The sequence below is a fragment of the Biomphalaria glabrata genome, chromosome 7 (assembly GCF_947242115.1).
Source record: "Biomphalaria glabrata chromosome 7, xgBioGlab47.1, whole genome shotgun sequence".
In the NCBI taxonomy this organism is placed as follows: Eukaryota; Metazoa; Mollusca; class Gastropoda; family Planorbidae; genus Biomphalaria; species Biomphalaria glabrata.
The window spans coordinates 33,550,384-33,577,536 of record NC_074717.1 but is presented as its reverse complement, the minus strand read 5'-3'; the positions used below and the strand labels follow the sequence as shown (position 1 = coordinate 33,577,536).

General features: G+C 34.7%; 1 protein-coding gene across 4 annotated transcripts; it reads right to left on the bottom strand.

Moving 5' to 3' along the window:
* Nucleotides 1–314: 314 nt before the first annotated feature.
* Nucleotides 315–27,153, bottom strand: LOC106057878 (lipopolysaccharide-binding protein-like). Of its 4 annotated transcripts, none has more exons than XM_056035185.1 (16): nt 27,008–27,153; nt 26,629–26,746; nt 24,780–24,879; nt 24,134–24,268; nt 23,963–24,036; nt 21,532–21,686; nt 11,507–11,570; nt 11,219–11,310; nt 9,872–10,051; nt 9,249–9,323; nt 8,120–8,314; nt 6,845–6,912; nt 4,018–4,060; nt 3,132–3,195; nt 732–808; nt 315–551 (listed from the first exon to the last, which is right to left on the bottom strand). In XM_056035185.1, exons 2-16 carry the CDS (start codon nt 26,732–26,734, stop codon nt 504–506), a joined length of 1,476 nt encoding a protein of 491 aa, XP_055891160.1. In that variant the 5' UTR covers nt 26,735–26,746; nt 27,008–27,153; the 3' UTR covers nt 315–503. The 4 variants fall into 4 exon arrangements, with proteins under 4 accessions (XP_055891160.1, XP_055891159.1, XP_055891157.1 ...); XM_056035184.1 differs by lacking the exon at nt 27,008–27,153 and adding an exon at nt 26,894–26,992; XM_056035182.1 differs by lacking the exon at nt 27,008–27,153 and adding an exon at nt 26,914–26,992.

The window sequence follows — 27,153 nt, the reverse complement described above, 5'->3', positions numbered from 1 at the left end:
CTGAGGAATTTTCTGGTGATGTGGCAGGTCTGCAGCAGTACCGCCCTCTGACAGGCAACAAAGATGTTCCTAGGAATGTTAAGGGCCTTGAAGGTGTCTGTGAGGTCAGTTGTTATTATCCCCTCGGTTGATATAACAATGGGGTATATTGTTATTTTGGACAATTTCCATAGACACTTAATCTCCAAGCCCAGGTTCCCATATTTTCAAATTTTCATCCAAATATAAGTGTGTATATAGTATCTGCGACAAGAAGGATTATTAAAGTATTCCATTATCAAAGTAACTTAAGAAAGTATTTTCAACAATAAAAGTCAATAATAATAGTTTTTATTCTTGCTTGACCTTTGCTTGCCTAGTTTTTTAGTACATTGGTGCTCAAAGTAGGTGCAACAAAACCGAATGGGATTGATAGAAACAACAGTAGAACACATACACACACACAAAGAGACACATTTCTTTGAGAATCGTAAACAGTTTGAGCTAGACCTCTAGGTAGGAGATCAGACAATGCCTTGATACTGTACATTAGTACTTATAATTAATGATTTCTGAAAAATAAATGGAATTCATAGTATTATTATGAGGCAATAAATGTCATAACATTCAAATAATTTCAATCATTTCGCTGTTCAGCTCGTTTTAGCCCTCAATTTAAAACAAACATCTTGGTATCCATAGAAACACATGCTACAAGTAATAGAGATGACGAGCAAGCTCTTTCTACTTACATCTTGATAAATAATTCTTGGATTTTGAAACTTAAGATCTTGAAGTACTGGCAGCGGAAATCCGGCATCGGCAATAGCTGAAAAAGAAGGAAAAATGTACATAATTCTGCATATATTCTGCTTTTAATAATACCTCTATTCAAGTCAGAAATTCATGGAACCTGGAATCTGGAACCTGGACGCAGATCTCAAAAATGGCTCAAACAATTTTCCTAGAATTTAAAAGTTGATGTATGTCGCTGAGAAATGAATTACAAGCTCGTTAGCCATACGGGGAAAACTCTAGTTTGAACGTTATAATATATCAAGTAAAAAAAGAAATATATTTACATTTGACTAGAGAACTAGATCTAGGTCTAGATCTAACATCGGTTCGGGTATTTCCGGAATGTAAGGCATTATTGATTCTAGAGTTTAATAAATTAATGTTCAGTCAAATTTTGTGCATCGTCTTCTAAGTCTAGATCAGGTATGTCAGACTCATTATAGGTTACAAACGTGCAAAACTAGCTATGACCTGAAGTGCTGCAGCCAAAAATCAGTTATAAAAATTTGCCTACTAATTTTATGTAAATTAGAAACAAAACAATAGAATACAAAAATTAATGGAATAAATGTCCCTTATTTAGCTAAATTTGTAGTACGAATTTCATAATAAAAAATTACTATGATTACGAATTATTTTCATTGTTCTGATGCTTGACATCATTTCTGGGGAAAAAAAGTTTATTAATGTCAGGTTTGTTAGCCACTGACACTTTCATCACTGATGACACATTTTGATCAGATAATCTCGAACGGTGTCCATAAAGGAGTTTTTGTAACTTTCATTGTGGAAAAGAACTGCACACAGAGATGAGTGCTTGTAAACATAGCAAGAATTATGGCTTTCTTCAATTCAACATACCGTTCAGGTAAATAATTGTAAAATTTTGTCACAGCCACTTCTATTTACTTCGCTTTCAACAAAGAATCTGACGGCCAAGGGTAAAATTGATAGCGATTGAAACTGGTCTTAGCACATGTTGAAACTGTAATTGTTCTGCAAATAATGCTTCTTAGTGAATGATGCACTGAAAATGAGCAAATTGAAAAATTTTTCCAAGCAGCTTTACACGAACACTATTTTTAACCCCAAAAATGGTTGGTGCGCCATCCGTTGCTAGACTAGTTAGCTTTTTCAAAGGTACATTCTCAAAAACATCCTCGCTTGTTGTGGTTTTATGTATAGAACAGAGTTCAAACAGTTCCTAATGTATCTTAAAATTCCTGTCACAGGCCCATATGAATACAGCCAACAGTGCTACATCCGTTACATCACTTGGCTCATCGAGAGCCAATGAAAAGAATTCGAAATCAGCTCTTTCATTTTGTAATTGTTCATGCAAGCTGACTGACATGTCATTTATTCTATCTGCCAGTGTTCTTAGTTTACGCTATATCTTTGAATGCTTTCACCTCTTCTGGACATATTACTTCGGCAGCTTTAACGACACACTATGTTTGACATGCCTGGTCTAGATCTATATAGTTCGTCCATCGTGGTTCGATGATGACCACTTTGTCATCCAGGGGGCTGAGGGCTTTGCACTGAGGTTTTATGCCTCCTCATGTGGCTGGTGAGACCTATGTGAGCCCGGAATGTTCGGCCGCACACTGGGCAGGTTATTCCAGCTGGAGATAGTGTCGTTTGTCTTGCTTTTCTTTTCTGGCGTTTTTCTTCTGTCAGCGTTGTTCTTTTCTCCTCAGCAACCTGTGCGCCAGTTTTCACAGCGCGACGCCATGATGCTCTGTCATGTGCCTCTGTCTCCCAGGTGCCTGGGTCTATGCTGAACGCCATCAGAGAAGCTTTGAGGGTGTCCCTGAATCGCTTTCTTTGACCACCTTGTGAGCGCTTTCCTTCGCTTAGTTGGCCATACAAGAGTCGTTTAGGGATGCGGTGGTCTTCCATTCTGTAGACGTGAACTGCCCATCGCAGCTGGGACTGCATCAGGATTGTGTGGATGCTTTGCAGACACGCTCTTCGAAGGACTTCTGTATCTGGTATTTTGTCTTGCCATTTGACATTTAGTATTTTTCTCAGACATATCATGTGGAAGTGGTCTAGATCTAAAGGCCTACCGTTGCAATATTATAAAGTGTAGTAGATCTATATTTTCACTTAACTAAGAATTCCTTCTAGGGGTAGCGGGGTGGGTAAAAGTTGTTCCATTGTTTTCTAATCTAACATTTATTAGTTATTAAGAAACAAAATCGCTCTATAAGTTGTATAAATGAGGTATTGTCTTTTTAAACATGTATTTGTAATGTTTTTTCTTGTTGTGAACATTTCTTTTTGGTGTCTCAATATGTTTTCACTTCTTTGGTATTTTGGTATATTTGATAATAAAAAATACTAACCATTCATGTGAGGGATCAATATTAAATTCATGCCTTCATCTAACGCTCTATTGATGGCTGTGATCTGAAAAACAGAAAATAGATTATTCTCTATAAATCAATATCAGTAGTTTGTATTTATTGTGAAATCTAATTTGTAATTAATGCTACAAACAATGGAACGTACCTGATACTTATTAAATATATACTTTAGGAATAGGATTTCTAGTTTTGTTTTTAATACGTGCCTTTGTTCGTTCACAAATTTACGCATGTAAAAACAAGGAAATGATGTAGCTCGGGGTCATAGGTCATGTTTTAACTGGGAAATGATTTGTTTTTTTAAAGTAAGGATCCCGTATTCCTTGACTTTCTCCTTGCCAAGAGACACACTATGAGCTATAACCTTTGTATACCCTATTCTTATTCTCTCTCTTTATGTGACTTATAGCAAGACTCTCTCTTTATGTGACTTATAGCAAGACTCTCTCTTCATGTGACTTATAGCAACACTCTCTCTTTATGTGACTTATAGCAACACTCTCTCTTTATGTGACTTATAGCAACGCTCTCTCTTTATGTGACTTATAGCAACACTCTCTCTTTATGTGACTTATAGCAACACTCTCTCTTTATGTGACTTATAGCAACACTCTCTCTTTATGTGACTTATAGCAACACTCTCTCTTTATGTGACTTATAGCAACACTCTCTCTTTATGTGACTTATAGCAACACTCTCTCTTTATGTGACTTATAGCAACACTCTCTCTTTATGTGACTTATGTGACTTATAGCAACACTCTCTCTTTATGTGACTTATAGCAACACTCTCTCTTCATTCAATAACAGTAGGCATACCAGATAGTGCACGGAGTCTGGAAAACAATATATATGACACTACTCACGTCTACATCTCCTACTTGAGACTTCAAAGAGTCAATGGTCGTTCTGTCAAAGAAAATGTTGGTAAAAGATTAGCACTTTATAACTACATGGTTAGATATAGTCCAACACGAATCTCTGATAGGTAGGCCAGTGCAAGCCAAAATCTCATAAATGAAGCAATATTCTTTCCCCCCCCCCCTTCCAGACCTCAGCATTAGTAAGGTCTAACCATGGGCGTAGCCGGGGGGGGGGGTTCAACACCCCCCCAAAAAAAAATTCCCCCCCGGGATCGGAATTTAGTGACTGATTTTTTGCTTTGATTTTGTTTTGTTTATTTTAGGAGATTTTAATACTAAACCATCACTTTCCCAGCACAACCAAAGGGGTTTTGAGTTTCGAACCTCCTACCAGGGGGTTTTGAGTTTAAAACCCCCTACCAGGGGGGGTTCGAGTTTAAAAACCCCTACCAGGTGTTTCGAGTTTAAAACCCCTACCAGAGGGGTTCGAGTTTATAAACCCCTACCAGGGGTTTTGAGTTTAAAACCCCCTACCTGGGGTTTTGAGTTTTAACAGTTTTTTGCAGTTAACTCCCCCTCTTCTATAAAACAAAACCAAAAAAATGAAAACGAAAATCCCCTAATTCCAAGAGCACAGTTATGGAAGATTTTGATTTTAAAACCCCCTCTAAAATTTACGATAAACCCCCTCTTCAACATAAAAAAAAGCTAATTACGCACTCAAACTGTTATGAGCGTAGCTAAATGGGTTTTTACTCAGTTTTGAGTTTAAATCCCACTTCAGCAGGGTTTGAAGGTAAAAAATACCTCTTTAATAATAAAAAACAAAGCAAATTATACACTCAAAATGTTATGAGTAAAAATGTTTTACATGTTTCGGATGTTCCTTCAGAGTTGAAGATAGTTTACTTCCTAGTCCAAACCTCCGGCAGGACGACGGGGGATGGGAGCGGGCAGGATTTGAACCCTCGACCATCGATAAATCCGAACGACAGTCCAGCGCGCAAACCGCACGACCAGGCAGCCATCCAGTGTAGTCAAAGGGGTTTTGAGTTTAAACTCCCCTCCAAGTGGAGTTTGAAGCTAAAAAGTACCTCTTTAATATAAATAAAAGCAAATTACTCACTCCAAAACCTATGAACGTAGCCAAAGGGGTTTTGAGTTTAAACCCCCCGCCAGGAGGGTTTGAGGCTAAAAAATACATCTTCAGTATTAAAAAAAAAGCAAATTACGCACTCAAAATGCTATGAGCGTTGCCAAAAGGGGTTTTGAGTTTAAACCCCCATTCAGAGGGGTTTGATGCTAAAAATACCTTTTCAATATAAAAAAAAACAAATTACACACTAAAATTATTTGAGCGTAGCCAATCCAATCGGGGGTTTTGAGTTTATACCCCTCTTCTACAGATGGCTTTTTTTTAAAGTTTAAAACCCCTCCAGATGGTTTTGAGTTTAAATTCCCCTACAGAGCATTTTGAGGTGAAAAAACCCCAACAGATGATTTTGACGATAAAACTTCTCTTTTCGATATAAAATCTAAAGCAAACTACAGTCACTTAATTCCAAGAGCGTATTCAAGAGAGGTTACACATTTTTACCAGAGGCAGGGCTCCATTAATAAACTGCATTGAATAGTCATCTGCCGAAATTGTAAAACACTAAATGTGTCTCAACAAAGATGGCTAAGACAGATTTTAGGAGTCATTTATAAAGGTCTAAATCAAGGAAATCCTATGCCGAACTGGGAGTCGACCCCTTAGTAAGATTGTGAGAGAGCGACGCATGAGGTTTGCGGGACATGTTCTCCGACAAAATGAATTACGCATAAGAAGAGTTGCAATAATATCCTAGTACAACTTGACGCCACTCATTCATGGAGGTCCTCATGGCAGGTGGGAAGAGGCTTCAGACGATACCAGTGACAGATTGTTATGGAAACAGCTTGACAGCAAATGCGACGAACGTCAGTAAGAATAACACATTAGGTTTTTGAAATAAAACTTTTTAATAGCAGGAAAATGCAGTGTAGATACCTCAAAATATGCATTTTGTTGGCTTTCAATACCAGAAATAGTGCTTGGCGGCGGGGCTTCGCCCTGCTCTGGGGGAGCTCCTAGCGCTCCACAAGACCCCCTTGCTAGTAATGTCGGGGAGTCTACAATTTTATGGAAACAGCTTGACGGCAAATGCGCCGAACGGCGCGGGAGGATCTAAGTCAGTAAGAATAGCACATTAGGTTTTTGAAATAAAACTTTTTAATAGCAGGAAAATGCACTGTAGATACCTCAGAATAAGCATTTTGTTGGCTTTCAATATCAGAAATAGTGCTTGGCGGCGGGGCTTCGCCCCGCGCTGTGCAGCGCTATTGCTAATTATGGCAGGGAATCTACAATTTTTCCACTAACTCATGGAAGAACCTATTCTAGGGCACAATAAACGTCTTCCGAAAGAATGTAGGGTCAGAATGTAATAAGGATTATGTACACACACACACACACACACACACACACACATAAATACATATAATTTTTGTTTGCGGGGGTTGGGGGCGGGGGGGGGGGAATCCCCCCCCCCCGAAAAAAAATCCTGGCTACGCCCATGGGTCTAACCACCTGTAGAACTGAGACTTCAGTCTTGTAACCTGGCGTTTACAAATAAGCTCGGATAGAAACATCTTTTAATTTCAAAATTATTGTAACTGATAACAATTATGATCTTATCTTATCATATGGTACTGAGGATTTTCACACGACAAAGTCGAATTCGCATACATCTGTAAAATATCGATACAGAATTCGTAAGGTTAAAAAAAACATTATATTAATACCTACCGAAATTGAGAAATGCGACCAACAATTCGATCGCCCCTGACAGAAGCCGTTCCTACAATCGAAATGACCTGATACGAAATTAAAAATAAAGATGAATAAATATATAAATATCCACAGTTGCTTTTTTGAAGCCGATTAAACCTACATTAACAAAACCAAACATTTCTGAACGCAGTGATAAATGTGTTCCTTCACGAGACCAACGAATACAAGATGTCACATTGGTATAGCTAGTGATTTTGTTCCACTATTTTGTCGCATCATTCTGTCACATTACTTCTTCTCACTATTTGTCGCACTTCTTCGTAGCACTTCTTTTGCTTACTACTTTGGCGCACTACTTTGGCGTACTACTAAGGCGTAAACTGGGTCATGCTTAAAATTTTATAGCGGGAAATAATCCAATGACACTTAGAATGACTACACTTGTGGGGTGTGTAAGATTCTACATAAAATAGAGTATATAAAAACAAATTTACCTTTACCGTTACCTATCCCTTAGTCTTTTGGACCGTTGGGGCACCATGCAAGACTCGTCGACCGTCTTTCTCCATCCCTCTATGTCTATGTCTTAGTTAGAACCTCTTACAATGGCAGGCCCGTCCATTCTTTTATGTAGTCCTACCATTGCTTTGTCTGCCTCTTCTTCCTTTCCTAGTACTGTTCCCAGAAGGAAGGTCTTTGCGAGCCCCGAAGATCTTTTAATATGGCCATAGATTTTGCGTTTTTTTTTACGATAGTTAGCAAGTCATCATCAATAGGATAGATAAAAATCATATCTAAACGGCTAGATTACTAGCTTCTCTTTGCTATGGTGCAGAAGTTGATTGTATCAACAATATTATATTGAACTTATGTAGAGTTATGCATTTAGTGATAATTCAAAGCTTCATTTTGACCTTTCGATCTATTAACTTAAATAGCACACTAATCTAAAATAAACTTTATGAGATAATAAATGCTGCTATTAAAATCATTGGAAACAATAAAAAGACAGTAAGTAGACAACTATTAGAGAAATATATTGCTAAGAAAGCTAAAAAGATTTTTTTAAATAGCCTCTGGCTTACAATGTTATTATTTTACCATCACAAAGAAGATAAAAGACACAATAAAAAATAATCCACAGTCATAATAACACTACTGATCATATGACACTGTGCTAAACTTTAAACATTTTAAAGAAATGAAAATAACAATTCTCTTTTCCCAATCCTTGACAAGTCTTTGATTTATTGTTCAAAAAAGTGTAGACGAATGAGTAGATCCACCTACCACGTTAGCTGTCACCACGGCTGATGCTGATGTACCTACCACATTAGCTGTCACCACGGCTGATGCTGATGTTGTAGACAAATCCAAAGTCCCATACAGAGTTAAGCCTAGGCCATTACTGGTGATATTGACGTCAGGAGACTTGCTTGAAGATATTGTCAAAGTCACCAAAGAATTTGGGTACTTCTCGGCCAGCTGTTTAAGAAAACAAAGAGAAGTGAAGTAAATAAGTATCATGTTTGTAGGTGTATAAATTATTAAATTAAACCATTGTATAACTTATAACAGATTTCCCGCTGCTGGAAATCTCCAGAAATTGCAAAATATACAAAAAAAATAGTCCTGGAAATATCCGGAAATTATTAAAATCTGTAGAAAACACATACAAAATCTCCCAAAATATTTAGACAAATATTGCCATTTTGGGGTGTCATTCAATATGGAAAACGCCAATCCTACTCGCGATAAAAAAAACAAAAAACGGCATTATCTAAGCAATACCCGTTAATTTTGGAATCTAGTGAAAGAAGCTTCTCTCGCCTCAAACTAATGAAGAATTACTTGAGGTCAAAAATTCTCGTAGATAGATTTAAACATTTGGTAATTCTTACTATTGAGCGTGATCTATGTAGGAAACAGAATTCTTATGATATACAGTATGACTTCGCTACACGCAAGGCTCGTAAAGTAATGAATAAAATGCAAAGACAAATATATTTTCTAATACAAAGTCTTAATTTTCACTTATTGTCCGTATCCCTACCCAAACTGGGCTCCGCGAAATCCGTTTCGCATTTTGCCCCACAATGGTTATGTCCGGCCCTGCTATTTAGAGTATATTACTTGTTCTCTTTCCATGACTTCTTGGTCACAATGGTTCAGTCCGGCCCTGCTATTTAGTGACGGGTGAATATTACTTGCTCTCCCCCTCCCCTCTTTTTTTTCGCCTCTAAAATTACGTTGGGTAACTCTAGTCCGTCCGACTTGCAGAAATAAAAGAGTGATCTTTCCATTACTTGGTGTCCAAACTCTTGAGCAATGAAGAGAACTGTATATATAGATATAACTGGACAGAAAAGTTTGACTGAATCTCTCTTTCTTCTTCTCCTTTACCTCACAATCGACCTACCAGGGGGATGAGGGTCCCAGCGCATGCTGAATCTGGACAAGTTGTATTCAGGAAACTTTTACTCTGTGATGGAAGCTGAAAATACAAAGATGGATACGGGGAGTGAAAATAATTTCGAATCAAGGAAACTACGTTTTTAATGATTGCATTTTTAACATTTAGATCTATTTATCCATTTGTTCTTCTTTTTCTTCCTCTCGCGTTATTTTATCTTGTTCCCTAGTCTCATTCTTCCTTTATGTCTCTATCTTTCATGCTATATATCACTTCCTATAGGACCTATATTTAACCTCGTACGCTGTCGTGTAGGATATTTCTTTTTAGTAAATAGTTAGTGGTACATTTTGTTATCAAAAAAAAAAAAAGTAAAGCAATAAGCTGAGATGTAGATCTAGAGCCTTTAACTTATGACATACAGACGTTACTTCAATAAAGAAGATGATTACGTCCTACGCGTGTTCCTAGTTTCAATTAACAAGGAAATGAAAGTCTGTAGATTGAATCGATGAGTAACGTTTGTGATATTCAAGTAGATTTTTTAAACACAAAAATAAATGTTGAATAATAACATTAGCCCCTGTGTTCGTTACAATACGACCCCATCAAATAAATGCTTTGTTCACCTTGTCAGGAGAGATGACATATTGAAGATAGCCATGTGTATGTGCAGCGTAGCCCAACGTCCTAGGTACATAGTCTGTCATCCACAGGTACAACATACTGCTGCTTTCTGTCCAGGCAGGTATAACATCAGGTGAGAAAGGAATCTGGCTTTGTCTGTCTGCCTTCCAGTAAACCGCTCCCTGTTAAAGAAAAATGGTAAGATATTATTATCAATTATATATTAAGTTTGATTTTTTTTATAGTTTGTTTATTAAGGATACAATTTTCTCAACCAAGAAGATTTGAAAGAATACAATTAATCGCGTAGATCCTGCAGTGAAAAAAAATCAGATTGATCTATATATAGTAACATTTATAGATAAAATACAGGTTTGTCAGACATTTTTCCTAGGTCTTTCATTAGATATTTTAAAACAAGACAAATCAGGTTTCCAAAGTTTAGTCAGTTGTATAGCTTGATCCTATGGACGTGTACATCAAAAGTACAAGAGATACAAGTTTCTAGCTCCATGGTCAATACTTCTCGGCCTCAACGTGGCGCTCAGGTAGAAACAATTAGAGTAGACGATTAGGAAGATGGGAAAGCAAAACAGAACCACCGTTGTGTTGCCTAAGAACCAAGTCCATTGCACTGACGAGAATGGAGCAAAACCCTAATAAACAAAGTCAATATCCACACACCTTTGCTCAATGGACCTTTTTTTATTGCGGACTGTTGAGGTACAGAGAAAGAAAATATGTGGGAGTTTCCCTGGTGTGCTCAGCCTTTTGGCCTCGCTTGAGGAAGCTTGTAGCTCAGAATCGTGTAAGTAATGTATTCATTCTTTTAAGTATCTCATTTCTCAGATGCCCATTGTCTAATTAGATGGCTGAAAGACATCACACAGTAACATGCCTCCAATCACAATAGCCAAATATTGTATACATAACACGATGGCCGTCTGGTAGTATGGTATGCTTTCTGGACTGTCGTCTCAATGGTTTCGGGGTCGGATCTGTCTGCCGCCCTCCCCAACTGTCTTGGGGGAGTTTTGGGCTATGATGTAATACTTATCAATTCTTAAGGAACATCTGAAACAAATCAAATAGATCAACATAAGTTTTTGTTTGCTTCCAACAAATTCACCAATGTTATACATAACTAGCTCATGCTGTGAAGTGAAAAAATTGTCCCATTTACGTTGAGGCTCAAATTTTGTCATTTACACGATAACTTTATTTTAATAAGCTTTTTAGTTAATCAACGTGAAAAATTGTCTTAATGTTGACCATTAAATGTACAAGACAATTATTTGTTTCACCCTTTGGAAGTGACAATGGATTTAGTAACAACGTCTTCAACGTACCTTGTGCTGAGTCTCTAAATACCTGTCCGTAAATAGAACTGGAGACAGCAATCTGTAGTCGACGACAAACTTTTCGGCAATATCAGCTTCCACTAGAAACAACATTGATGAGACGTTATAAAAAATAGAATTCTAGTTATCTAGACTAGTCAAGTGTTAAACCAAAATCACGAATCAACATGCTCTATATTTTCAATTCATGTTATAATTATTTGAGTTTTTATTTCTGGGAGAGAGAGAGGTATATAGATGTAAAGCTGTAAAAAATCAAGCCTGTATATTACTTACATGGAAGCTTTCGTAACGTATCTGCACCATGAATGTTGATAGCTTCGTTCACTTTATCACAAATCTAAAACAAGGAGCAAGCAATATTTCAAAAGTCAATGTATTACTGATTTCATCTTAAGACTAATGATACATAAATAAAGTAACCGCTTCCTCTTTGTCAATCTAAGTGAACCATTTTTAGCGGCCCCCGTAAGGGGAAAAAGCCGCTATTAGGTTTGTGCAAAATGTCCGTCTGTCCGTCTGTCCGTCTGTCCGTCTGTCCCTCTGTCCGTCTGTCCGTCTGTCACACTCAGATCTCGAAAACTAGAAGAGATATGAAAAATATTATTTCATCATTAAATCCGGCTTGAAAAGTTTAGGTGCAACGGCTACTTTTAGTTTTCTAAAAGCAAACCGTTTAATTTATAAAATTAATTATGCAAGCGATTTTTTCATAAAAATACACCAATTCTAAAACAATTACGTAAATGTAAGGGAGGCAATGTTACAATATGCTAACAAAGATGGACAATTTTTGTGTATTTTCAGTATCACTAAGTCAAATATATTTTTAAAATGTACAGGAAATGTTTACAACAAATACAAATAATAGTTAAAGACGTTTTTTCTGGTCAACTAGCTGCTAAAATTAAAAGAAAACATTTCTGTTTGTTTATAAAGGCTAATAATGAACTTTGTATGTAAATATCACGCACATTTTTTAAATGGACTTTTTATGCAGCGATTTTCGTGCAGTAGCGTAACGTCGCAACATGATCAGGTGCTAAACCAATTCCTTAAACTTTTTTTAAAAATCAGATTTTATTTATTTTTTGTTTAGTGCCCCCATCCGAATAAAAGAAGCTTATTTTTGTGCGTTTTGTCTGTTGGTCGGTCTGTCCGTCACGATTAGATTTAAAAAACTAGAACTCTAAAAGCTATTGAAAATCTGATTTACCTTTTAATGTTCCTCCCATAACATCTCAATAGTTTTAAGTATCTAAAATTGATTGTTCCGGATTTTTTTGTGCAAAACTAATCAACGCCAACAAATGTTTATTTGCTCTTCTAACTTATATTACATTCAATTTCCATGCTTAAACGTTGCAAAAACACATTATCAATAATATGTTGTTCCGTTTTTTATGTAAATAGCATATTAATGCTAAATCATAATCTCTATACTGACTTATATTTCATTAAGTGTAAAAATGTTCCGGATATTGTTTTATAGAACATGAATTATGCCTAATGATTGTTTGAAATCGCATAAGGCTTTTAAAAAAAGTAATTTACTTGAATTGATTACTAAAAATTACTTTTTAGACATTTAATTTTCTTGTAAAACAAACTGTCACCACCTCAAAGTTGGTGCCATAGAGTAGAAACCCTAATTCTGTATTGTGTATGTTAATTCCATATTGTGAATCTTATTCACAACCCATGTTGCACTAAGGTGAACACTTTTGACCTTAGGTGAACCAGGGAGTTAAAGGCAGTCAGTCCACATAGAGATCTTGTAGCAAGCACTTGTATTGAGTCACTTAAGATATAAGCAGTAGAGTTAGATGTTTAAAGTAGTTGGTTATAGAATAAGTACTAAGTTGTGATATTCGTATATTACTGTTGGATTAATACTGACCATTCCTGGGTCGAATTGTATGGTGTATTCACTATGTGGTGTTATATTAAACTTATTGTCTGCTACACCCAGCGTCATTTCATTATTCAGTGATTTGTAACAAGAACCCAATGTCACCACCACGCCTACATTGATAACTACAGCCACATTCATAACATATAAAATAATTCGGTGACATTTATGGTGTCAGAAGTGTCAGCAAACAGCATTTATAGTGTCAGAAGTGGTGTCAGAAAACGACATTTATGGTGTCAGAAGCGGCCGAAAACGACATTTATGACAGCATTGTTCAAAGTCACTTTAACATGATATGCTGAGACAACCTGCGTGGACGAAACTAGACAACCCTGATCTTACAACCTGTGTGGGTGAAACTAGACAACCCTGATCTTACAACCTGTGTGGGTGAAACTAGACAACCGTGATACTACAACCGGTGTGGGTGAAAATCTAGTACTACAAGTCATTCAAGTCATCGTTTGAAGACAGCTGATATATGGTCAGTCGAAGTAGCTGACATATTCAAGAATCATCTACATCGAGTGCTCGTCATAATTCTAATGACACACTCCTATTGTCGCTGTCTAACAGCACATTTAATAAGAGAGCGCTCTTACTCTTAGACCTCTCTTGTCGTCACTACCTATGGTCATTTTTAGTTATTTATATTTGTTTCAGCAACTGTATGAAAATGGATTACCTGTCAAACATCTGAAGTATTTATTGGATTACTTATGAACTGTAACATTGTACTGTGGATTTAACAAGTGGATTACTTATGAACTGTGGATTTAACAAGTGGATTACTTATGAACTGTACTATTCTACTGTGGATTTAACAAGTGGATTACTTATGAACTGTAACATTGTACTGTGGATTTAACAAGTTGATTACTTATGAACTGTGGATTTAGCAAGTGGATCACTTATGAACTGTACCGTTGTGCTGCGGATTTAGCAAGTGGATTACTTATGAACTGTACTGTGGACATATTTTATGTGGAGCATCACCGGAACTTTATGTACAAGTCAAGCATCAAGTGAATATTTAAGGGAAGTAACTTTAATTACCCTTAGTATTATCAATATTGATTAGTTCTCTTTGAACTACACCACAATTTTTTTCATTGTTTACATTTGTATTTATATATACACCTGACTTTAGGGACTAAATTTAATTATCTATTGAGTCTGAGCATTTATATTTTTTTTCAAGTAAGCATCCAGGTATTGGTAGGGACTCTTTAGATAAAGTAAATACTTGATCGTATAGCTGTATTAGTCAAGTTTGTATTTCGTCAAGTATCTATCATATTGTTAAACTCTTGGTATTGTCTTGTTTACATTTGTTGAATTTTTTTGCGTCATAGTTATTTCTCATTGTAATTCTTTTGTCTACTATTTCTACTATCTTGTAATGTCTCTTTAAAGCAGACTGTTTAGTATCTATAGTGTATTTATGTTTGTCTAATTACTTATTAATATATATATTTATTTTACTTCTTATTTCAACCTATTTTTTATTATTATCAACACTACACTACACACTTGATACACTATGGGATATATTTTGATTTGAGATTGACAAGATTTATATTGTATATACTCTTCAAACACATTCAACTATTTTGATACTATTGATACATTGATCACTATTTATCAGACTAATAAGGTTCACATGATTGTGAAGTATTTATTGCAAGTGGAGATACTAAAAAATACATAATCACATAATTGATCAGTAAAGTATTACATTACGAACTAGACAAAGATACCTCATAACCTCAATTGTTTCGCACAAAATATATATCTACTATTACCTGTAGTTACTATTTGAGCAATAATAATTATTTATCGTACAATATTCATTTACAACTACCTAGTGTACACATATCTATTAATTAACTAATTTGAATCTTTGAAAATGGCTGAGTATGAAAAACTAATAGAGATAGTGGATAAACTAAAGTTAAAAGAAGATGATAGAGCTGCATTCATTAAAATTGAAATAGATAGAATTAGAGTAGAAAAAGACAAGCAACGGGAAGAAAGGCTACATGAAAGAAGACTGAGAGAGAAAGAACAAGAAAACTTAGAGAAAGAAAAAGAACGCCAGCATGAAATAAAATTAAAAGAACATGAAGAAAAAATGGCAAAACTAGCAAAAGAAAACAAAGACAATTCAGCAAGTCAAACTTCATCTCATCATCAGTATCATAGCAAATTTAGGAACTTTGACCCAAGAGAAGACACATTGGAAAATTTCATTATTCAATTTGAATACATCTGTCAAACAGCAAATATGAATAGTGCACAAATGGCTCAACAACTTCTAGCTAACCTAAGAGGTGAACCACTAAACATCATCGACACACTAACTATGGAGCAAAGAAAAGACTACAACACAGTAAAACAAAGACTAATTGAACATTTTGGCAAAACGGAGGAGCACTATCGAAAACTTTTTAGGGAAATAAAACTAGCCAAGAATGCAGATTTAAAAAGAACAATACATGACATGCGCCAGAACATGACAAAGTGGCTACAACTCGCAAACTGCAACTTAGATGACCCCAAACAGATATTAGATTTCTTTCTCATTGAGAATGTGCTAATAAATGTTACGGATGCAGCATTCTCATTCCTGAAGGAGAGAAAAATAAAAAATGAAGCTGAATTGATATCAAACTTAACAACATACAAGGACTCCCACCCAAACATCACCATTGACAAAAGGGAATTGTACAATGTAGCTGCAACAGTGACAGAAAACCATCCAAGAACTACAAATAAATTTAAATATGCCAAGAGCATACAATGTTTTTTCTGTGGCATATTGGGTCACACCAAAGCAGAGTGCAGAAAGAGAATGGCATCAGAAAAACAGCAACATGTAAATAGAAACCATAGATATGGAAGAGATAACAGAACTTTCCAGAGCTTCAGTCCTAACTACAATAGATCCTATCAACAACAATATAACAGAAGAACATGGCAAAGCTACAGTCCAACTAACAGTAGATCATATCAAACAAACAGAACCAAAGCAGCAAACAAAACAAATAATTATACAGATCACATAGTTAAAGTTGAAAATCTTTCAAGAAATACTAGATGGCAAACCATCATGAATTATTTTAACAACACAGCTTTTGTAAAATGGGTAGATATCAAAATAAGTGAAGACAAATCAAACAAAACAGCTTTAGTCTATTTGAAAACACAAAGAGATTGTAACAAAATTGTTAATTCATTTGATAATACTTTATTTCAAGGAAGATATATTAGAGTAATGCACTTTAAAGCTAGCATAAATTCAAGGTCATAAAATTAAAGTCACAATTGCTAAAGTTCAAAGATTTAAGATTCACACCTTAAAGTAAACACAATTATTTTTACAACCAACTATGATGTCATTATTCTGTAAACATTGAACATTATTCTGTAAACATTGGGCATTATTTTGAAAACATTGTACTCTATATTTGTAAACATTGAACTAGAACTAAGACTTCATTTTTTTAAAAAAACTCTATTTTTGTAAACAAACTTTGGGATTTGATCACTACATTGTAACCAACAATTTTTTCACATTCTTTTGTCAACAAGAAAAACATTTTTGTACTCAACAAAGTAAACAAACATTGAATTTTTTCCCCAAACTTATTCAGTACCTAGCTTAATTTTTTCCATACAATGTAAACATTATTTTTTCTCATTGTATTGAGAACAACTGTGACAATTTTTTTTTTCTACAGCTATTGTAAACAAGATTGGAATTTTTTTTACTATGTCATTTATCACAATTATATAACTTAGTCACATTTTTCAATACTATTAAAAAAGGAGATGTCAAACCTCATATTGAAGTAAATGGATACATTGAATTGGTAACAATGATCATTAAACAATTTGATGTTGAATTTTGACACATATTTTGAATTTTTCTATACTTATCACTTACATATTGAGACTTACTTGTAACATTTTCTACATGATTTGTACATATTGTACTATTGGTGTCAAAAACCAGACTTCTAACATTTCTATAGTGTCAAAGATTTTTTTTATAAATAGATATTGTGAATTAAAACTTGTATTAATTTTTCACATTGTGACATAGGAGATTGTCATTGAAATTTTCGTCACACTTTGCACATATTATTATGAAAAAGACTTGTAAATATTGAACACATTTGAACATTGATGTATATATTAGAACCACATGTAAAGAATTATTTGGGATGTTAAGTATTTAACTCAGAGATTTATTTGAATTACCTTACAAGAATATGATGGATTAGAGAATTTTGCCCTTGTATGAATTTTTTTTTGATTCAGCAAATATTTTGTGTAACACTGTCATATTATATATTTTATTGCAAGTTTGTAGTTCTATTTGAACTCTGCAATTGTACATTTGATAGACCCCAAGAATTCCAATTGATCCTACTTATGATAATTATGTCGTCAAGCTGAAAAAAATTTCTTCAAAATTTTTTTCAAAAGGGGGGTGATAGGTAATGTCACCACCTCAAAGTTGGTGCCATAGAGTAGAAACCCTAATTCTGTATTGTGTATGTTAATTCCATATTGTGAATCTTATTCACAACCCATGTTGCACTAAGGTGAACACTTTTGACCTTAGGTGAACCAGGGAGTTAAAGGCAGTCAGTCCACATAGAGATCTTGTAGCAAGCACTTGTATTGAGTCACTTAAGATATAAGCAGTAGAGTTAGATGTTTAAAGTAGTTGGTTATAGAATAAGTACTAAGTTGTGATATTCGTATATTACTGTTGGATTAATACTGACCATTCCTGGGTCGAATTGTATGGTGTATTCACTATGTGGTGTTATATTAAACTTATTGTCTGCTACACCCAGCGTCATTTCATTATTCAGTGATTTGTAACAAGAACCCAATGTCACCACCACGCCTACATTGATAACTACAGCCACATTCATAACATATAAAATAATTCGGTGACACAAACATAACATAGAAGTTTTGTAATCGATAAAGAAAGTTCCGGATTTTGTTTCTTACAAATCGTCGCCAGAAATTTCCGAATTTATTTAAAAATCTACTAACGCCAAATAATTGTTTGAACTCCCTCTTCTAATTAATAAACAAATAATCTTCTCATTTACGAAATAATGTTTTTACGGATTTTTATGAAAAATATTTTAACTCACTACTCTCTTACAGTACATTTAACTTTCTACCTAAAACACTAAAAAATCTAATTATCGTTAATATTATGTTCCGATTTTTAAGGAAAACAGAATCCAAACACCAAAGTAAGGTATGAAAATCTCTCCACGTGGCTGTAGTACATCTAATTTTTATACGAGACCATCCAAAAAATTCAATTTAATTAACGGTATTACATTTATCTGAAATTCTCTTTTTCTTTTACTATTTATACAAACATCCGGAACAATCTATTATATAAACTTTTCAATTGTGTTCATACCTAAAAATTATTGCGATGTTTTGAAACGTAAAATAAAGGTTAATCAATTTTTAATAACTTTTAGTTGTTTTTTTTTATATCAAGATAACGGACAGACCGACTGACAGACAAAACGCAAAAACAATGTGGCTTTGATCCTTTTTAAATAATATCTGTTAGAACTCAGTGCACCAATGTCTATGAACCCTCGTTAAATATCTCGTGTAAATAAAGACATTTTTTTTTATGGTACCGGTACTAGCCTATTGTGAGGTAATGGAATTTTTTTTCTTTGACGTCATATGAATGGACTCTTTAAATGTAATGTTAAAAGAACGCACTCGGTGCACCAATGTCTATTAACCCTCGAAAAAATTGCTTGTATTAATGAAAACATATTTTAGTCTAACTAAGCCGTGTGACGTAGTGTTTTTTTTTCCTTTGACGTCACATGGAATGAAATCTTTAAATGAAATGCTAAAAGAACGCACTCGGTGCACCAATGTCTATGAACACTCGAGAAATGGCTCGTGTTGATAAAGGTGATTTTTAGTCTAGCTAGGCCTTGTGACGTAGTGTTTTTTTTTCCTTTGACGTCATATGGAATGAATTCTGTAAATGAAATGCTAAAAGAACGCACTCGGTGCACCAATGTCTATGAACACTCGATAAAAGGCTCGTAATGATGAAGGCGATTTTTATTCTAGCTAGGCCGTGTGACGTAGTGTTTTTTTTCCTTTGACGTCATATGGAATGAATTCTTTAAATGAAATGCTTAAAGAACGCACTCGGTGCACCAAAGTCTATGAACACTCGATAAATGGCTCTTATAGATGAAGGCGATTTTTAGTCTAGCTAGGCCGTGTGACGTAGTGTTTTTTTTTCCCTCTGACGTTATATGGAATTAATTCTTCAAATGAAATGAAAAAAGAACTCGGTATAGTAATGTTTATTAAGCCTCGTTATGTGACTCGCGTTTAAAAAAGGAATGATATCTTGATTTAGATCTAATCTAGATTTTTTAAACTAGATCTAGATTTTTATTACAGTATATCTAGATCTGGATTTATATTCTAATTAAAATTATTTTAGAGTCTAGATCTAGAATTTCTAGATCTAGTTTAGACTAAAATAGACTAGATTAAGATGTAGAATTTCAATTTCTAAACTTAAAGTGTTAAAAAAATGTGTAGATTTTCATTTCCAAACGTTTTGATCAATATTGTAATGTTTTAATATACTAAAACTAATCTACTATTTTTTTATTAAATTTAAATTTACGGCAAATGAATCTTTGAAACATTATTACTTTTGACCATCGGATGGCTGCCTGGTCGTGCGGTTTGCGCGTTCAGATTTATGGATGGCCCAGGGTTCAAACCCTGCCCGCTCCCATCCCCCGTCGTCCTGCGGGAGGTTTGGACTAGGAAGTAATTATCTTCAACTCTGAAGGAACATCCGAAACGTGTAAAACTTTTTACATCAAAATTAAATCACCTCTTGAATATTATTTGCGAATATGCAGATCCGACAGGGATCCGACATCGACGGGGGCCGCCTCTGAGTTTGTGTAACACAAACTCTCTTTGTAATCTTGTTTTAAATTCATTTTTTTGCAGGTTTGTGCCTTTGGTAAAAGTGGAAAATGCAAAGGATGAAAATCTCATAACCAAACAGTGAAGGGAGGCTATTGTTACATTTACACAAATAAAAGTAAAGATAATCCTAGAATGAGTTAAACACACACACACACACACACACACATATATATATATATATATATATATATATATATATATATATATATATATATATATATATATATATATATATATATATATATATATATATATATATATATACACTATAAAGCAGAGAGTAAGGCGTATGTATGGGTGTATGTCCTTAATAGAAATCGAAACTGTTTGACCAATCTTAATAAAACTTAGCATAAATGTTCCTTGGAACAGTAACGTAAGTAAAGTAGCCCCGAGACAAACCTAAGACCCTCAAAGGAAAAGTTTCTCAACTCTTTGAAAGTATTACTATTTCATGGATCTAGGCCATGTTTACATGAGATCGAATTGAACTAGATTAAGAACTAATTTAAAGAACTACATTTTGCACAGTTTTTTACTTTGACACATGAAAATATAAAATTGATTTCATTATTTAATCAAAAGAACCTTCAAATATTTACATAAATTCGTTCCTTATATTTGCGAACTTATCTGACGTACCACAATGACTCACAAATATAGCAAATCGGGTAAACCCGTTTTAATTGTACTTTATATCCCATTCATCTCGCGCTTCTTTCATTTTAATAGCTAAATATATCTCTATTAAAGAAGCTTTTAACAAATCGGGTAAACCCGTTCCATAGTATTTTATATTTGAGATGAATGTAAACTCATTGTCGCAAAACTAGCTTACTTTTATTTTCGTAGCGAAAGAGAAAAACTTGAAAGGATCATTAGCTAAGTTTGATATAGATCTAAATCCAATCCACTAGATTAGTGATACACAAACTAAGGTCCGCAGGCCGCGGGTAATGTCCGGCTAGTATATACATATAAAAGGCTGGAGAGCAGCTGGCGACCCACCATCACGGTATACGGATGTATGCAAACGCGACATGAGGCTCTTCAAAATCGACACTAGCAGCTTGGAAAAAGTGGCACTGGATAGAGCTACATGAAGATAGAGCATAAAAGAAGGTCTCGGACTGCAGATGCCATACACCACAGAAGCAGAAAGAAGGGTAAAATGCAACGGAGCTAGGTTATTACACATGCCTAACCTACGACAGCATCTGTATATCAATGATTAGCCTCCTTAGTCACACAAGGAGTTGCATAAGATATAGATCATTTCTCGAAACGTAAAATGCCACAGAATATATATATATATATGTTCATGTTGATGGTCTCAGTCACAAACCGTATTTTTAATGCTATCTCGTATAGCTCCACTAAAGAGTCCTCTAAAGAGATTCAGCAGCCATGCCAGGCTCCCTTGGAAATTGACGTCAAAGTCTCCAATATTTGCACTGCAGCTTCTTGATACAAGTTTAGGACTGGTGTCTTCAAATTGATCTGTTTAAACAAAATAGTAGTGCTTGAAGATTATCACGATAAACTAAACGTTGTCAAGGACACTAAGTTTAACTTCAAAATTGCCAACTATAAATTAAGTTAAAATCTAGAAGAGCTTTAAACATTTCATTTTGCAGTGCTACAAAGTGCTCAGAAAAATTCATGTAACTTCTAAACAAGCGAAATAAAAAAAACACTTTAAAAAAACTTATTTAAAGGGAAAATACCAATAAAGTACTAGTTATTTCCCTTATTCGATATAAACCAAAGTAATCAATTACCAATAATTAATTGACTAAATTGAGTATTATAGTTTATTGATTCATGTTTTCCTAGGTACAATAAATCATTGTTTAATGTATCAAGTTGTCGGAAAATGCGTGAGGGAGAAATAGCGTTAACAATTACTTAAGGGGACTTAACCCAGCAAATCTACCCATATCTCTGAATACTGAAGTATTATTTTGCTTTGTTGTTATTAATCAAAATAATGAATTACCAGTAATTATTTGTCTAATTGGTTGCCCTTTTTTTTTTGTTATTGATTTATGTCTTGTCTATGTCAATGAATAATAGTGTTAAGTGTCAGCTGGATCCAAGAACGGGTGTGGGCACCGTGTGGGAGAAATAACGTGTACACACTTTTTACCAGAGAGACAGACAGACAGCGTTAATACAAGCTTTGTAAAAACATTACTTATCAATTCTTCCTTCAGCTTGTACACGGGATTCACCAACAAAGCCTGCTATTTAGTATTTATAGGTTTTCCACAATGGTAACGTAAACATTAAAGAATTGATTTCTTAACATGTAGGAACATTCATTGAAACTCATTAGATGATCCTCTCATCTGTCCCTTGACTTTCGTCGCAGGAGGGTGTGACAGTTCCTTAACTAAATCCCTCCATTTTTAACTGTCAGCGGCTGTCCTTAGTAGGATATCAAGATAGACGCTGATCCATTCTTTTACATTGTCAAGCCAGCTTTTAATTGGACCACCCTTTCTTTGTGCTACTTCAACTGTACCTTGAAGGATGACATTGACCTATGTCTTACAAGATGATCATCCGGCTCAGCTTTCGTCTCTTCACAGTATTGAGGAGTTCCTCCTTCTTGTCAGCCAGATTGTTGACATGTGAAAGTACAAACTAATTTGTTTACTTTTCCTCGCTTCTGATATCCAGCATGTTTCTTTAACTTTTACTCTCAAAAGGCTTGAGTTCTTCTTTCAGCCTTATCGTTCAGTGTCACTGAGACCACTAGCGAAGAATACAGCTTTGATTTTACACGGAAACTGATATTACTCTTCGAGATTTCCCACATTTTGCTCATGGCAGCGGATGCTAAGCTCAAACGTGTTCTTATCTTTTTTATTAATCGTCCATTTTTTCTTCTATTTGACCCTAGGTATTCAAATGGGTCAACGACTTATAAGCTTTGGTCATTCAACTGTATGCCACATCTTGTACTATCTCCACCACAAACTTGTGTTTTGCTTTTTTTTTTCTGCACTGATTTCCATGTTTCAATGGAACAGCCAGCATTACAATGACATGACATATTTTTTAAAAAAATTCCTTCAGTATAAATTGATCTTTCTTAGCCATTAACTTTTAGTCCGAATAAAAAATTGTTTTGGTAAATCTAACAGTTGCGGTTTCAATCCTGAAAATGGCTTAGTTGATCTGTGTACCAGAAAAGTAATAACAGGTTTAGTTTAAACTTTCGTATTTGATCGTGCACAGTGTTATGAAGTGTGTGTGTGTGTTTCTATGGTGACGGTGGGAATTATAGCCCCAGACTGCAGTTAGACAACTAAGCCGCTGTAGGCGTTTTATATTATAACTTGTAAAACTGGAAATGACTTGAATAACTTCTTTGTGAACAATACTAAATAAAACTTTTATTAAAATAGAGATAGAAATTAACTTGTGATAAAATGCAGTGAATGTAGTAGACTTTAGTGATAATATAAAATGGTATTTTTAAAAAAATCTAACTCACTACAATGACACTTCTTTTCAGTCTCACGTTCTTGAGTCGTCTTTCCTAACTAGGACCCCTGACAACAATTCCGCCAATCTTGCATCCTTCACAACCAATCGCTAACCTCTTCCCACTGTCACCATAGAAACATACACTCCATAACATACAGCAAGTTGGAGTGCTAAGGATTATTCTTCAGTAATCAGGGCCAAGGATTTTATAGTGTATATTTATGATTAATGCCCTTAGCTTTGCAGCAGACGAGACTAATCAAATAAAGGGCACTAACCTATTCCAACAGTCACCGTTAGCTCAACTTGTTTAAAGTAAACAGTGGCACCTCCAGAATTATCAATAGGAATGCTGAAATTGACAAAAAAATATTTTGAGATACTTTTACATTACATTCATATGGCATGAACTAGGATCCAATCAACTTTCCATAGTTTAACACACTTACAACCAGAGTTGATATCGAGCTCTGTAATCCAAGAATACATCGACACCAAAGTTTCTCACATTCATGGTCAGTCCACGTTGAGCGGGACTCAGAAAGATGTCGATGTCGGGAACTCGAACATTGCCCAAACGGATGCTGTTTAAATAGTGACAAGAAGTTTATTGACAAACGTAAATTTTTATTAATTAAAGATACAACAAAGTTTAGTAGAATTGACAGTATTGTGCCGAAGATCAATTTTCAAATGTAAACTGAAGATTAGCTTTCAAAAGACAGCTAAATTCCGCTTCCAGACGATAGCCAAAAATCAGCTTTCACTAGGTAAAGATCAGCTTTCTGAAGATATTATCACTAAGAAAAAGAAATCGACTTAAGGTTTAAAAAATTTAAATCACGTGTAGTTTTAAAGCCTTGAATCGAGCAAGATATAGGCCCACTTCTTTAATAACTGGCGTGAGCGGAAAATTTAAAAGTGCAGAAAAAGAAACTTAAAGCTGCATTTAGAAAAACTACACAAAGTTAGCACATGGCGCAGACTTAACATATGACTAAAGCTGCAAATATGACAAATGCTTTTAAGCTTTCTTAAAAATTAAGTTTGCAAATTTTTTAAACACTAAAAATGATAGTTTTATTAAATGCTTACTTTTTCAACCAATACTCTAAGTTTCCGTCTTTTCCATTGAAATCTGGCAAACTGATCGTGTTGAGTGTTGTGGTTAGTGCAGACTTTGCAACTTTCTCAGCTGAAGAAAAATATTTTCGCGCTCAAAACGTAGCAAGCATTACTAGTAAACATTAAACAAATCTTTGAAATATTTTTAAAATATTAATTTACTAGCATTGCTAATTGGTGTTCATTTAAATGATGTGAACTGCTGGAGCAATCTCAAAAATATATACGTAAACATTTTTTATGAAGTTTTAAATTTGGCCCTATACCTTATGTAAATATCTACTAAGCTGGCATAGAAGAGAGCACCTGTTTGCATGCGTCTTTAGAACGAGACAGAGGCCACGTGATACACATTTAAGACCGAAAGAAAATCCACTGCCGAGAAAAGACGCAGACGGCGATAAGAAAATCTTAATCGACCACCGGCGGACAATGGTTATGCTTGCCCTGGTTGTGAGGAAATATGTAGGTCACAGCTGGGGCTGCGTAACCACGGGAAATACTTCACTCCTCATTAATCTTCGGACTCGTAGACAATCCTTATTATTATTATTATACATTTGTTCCATAATAATCTACTCACGCAAGCGTGTTTTTATGTTTATTTTGTGGATTTAATGTGAATGCATCTGAAGTTTTAGAAACAAAATGGTAGCGAAATGTAAATATTGTTTAACTCTAATAATATTATTTAACTTAAAACATTTTTATCATTTTGGTTCGGACTACTAGACAACATTAGCACTGAGTTGTAGGCACAGACCTTTTTTTTTAGTTTTTAGTCACTGTAGTGCAGTTTTTCTGGCACCTGATATGTAATATAAATGTTTCATTAAGTATACTTCTGTTCTTCTGTTAATGCTAATTATCATTTGTCCATGTCTAAATCATATTTTAAATGTTTTGTTATCATGTTACAACCTTAAATATTCATTCATCGTCTCAACAATATCTATAACATTCATGCAAAATATCATCTATCAAAAGATCTCTGAAACCGCATGCTTTCTGTTAAACCTCTGCATTTCCTAAAAGTGTCCGCAGTCTATATAAAGCTTAAATGTTCAATAGCACAAATTAGACTTTTTTAAAGCCCATTTTCTTTCTTTTCCCATAAATAGGAAATAGCTGCGTGAATGTGTATAGCTGCGTGAATGTGTATAGCTGCGTGAATGTGTATTTGTGTGTATAAAGGGAGAAGAAAAGTAAATACAATAGTTCTTTGGTGCGTAGCTTGCCGTTGTGGACACTTTGATAACCAACATTTATATTTTAATTTAATTTTCTCGAGAATACCAATATAAATGATTGACTGTTAAAAGTGTGTGTGTTTTGGGGAGGATATTCTGTGTGTCTAGTTTGGTTCCTAAACCAAAAAGCAACATAGAACCTACAATATTGTAATATTAATTGAGAAGCCGAAGAAAAGTCAGAGATTGTAGATCTATGTGACGCAAACTTTTTGAGGGCGAGGGTGGGTGGGAAGAAAAGTGATACTAGAGTTAACGGGCCAAAATGTTTTTAATGTTTTGGGTTCAGGAGGGTCATAAAGCCGGGCGTTTCAATGCAAGTCAAATGTCTATGGTATTACGTTGCGCCGGCTGCAAAAAAAAAAAGGGAGAGGTTCAGACACTGATAGATAGAGAAGGAAAGAAAAGAGAAAAGGGATTGAGAAAGAGAGGAAGAAAGAGAAAGAATGGTCCGTTCAGTTTAATTCACGGGCTAAAGGGATGTCAGCTGGGGGGGGTATTAAAATACAGGACGTTTTATTGGAAGTGCAAAAACAAAAAATGAAAGAAAGGAGAGAAGTTTTTCTTACCATAATCGATTCCAGTTGACGTCACTCTCATCTTGACGCCAGGATTTTGAGACAATATTGGGCTAATAATCACAGCGATTACTAGATAAAATAATGATGTCGCCATTTTAGTTACACCCTGAAAATAAGTGTTAAAGTTAAACGCAACATAAATATACAAGCCTTTAAAATATGTTTTTAAAAATTTCGCCATACAAACACCAACAGACATCAGATAAATTAAAAAATTATAAACATTATCATGAAATAAGTGATAAGTAATTACAAGTTATCTTTAAAACTAACATAAGACATAAGACACCACCAGTGAAAACCAGATTGATATATGAGTATATATATACATTTAGACTGTCAAGTACAGACAAAAAAATATTGTAACCTTTTTAAAGCTGTATCACCTCTACTAAATACTATTTTCTCTTGGAAGCTAATGAAGTGTCAATCAAACAATGAAACCTTCACAGGTTGAATCTGAATGTTTGGAAAACTATTTATCAAAAGGCATAGGACAAGCAGATGATTATC

Coding starts and splice junctions, on each gene's coding strand:
- LOC106057878 (XM_056035182.1), bottom strand. Junction 11,311..11,506: donor TACGTTACGAAAGCTTCCAT/GTAAGTAATATA, acceptor TGTTGTTTCTAG/TGGAAGCTGATATTGCCGAA. Junction 6,913..8,119: donor CCGTGGTGACAGCTAACGTG/GTAGGTGGATCT, acceptor ATTTCGTATCAG/GTCATTTCGATTGTAGGAAC.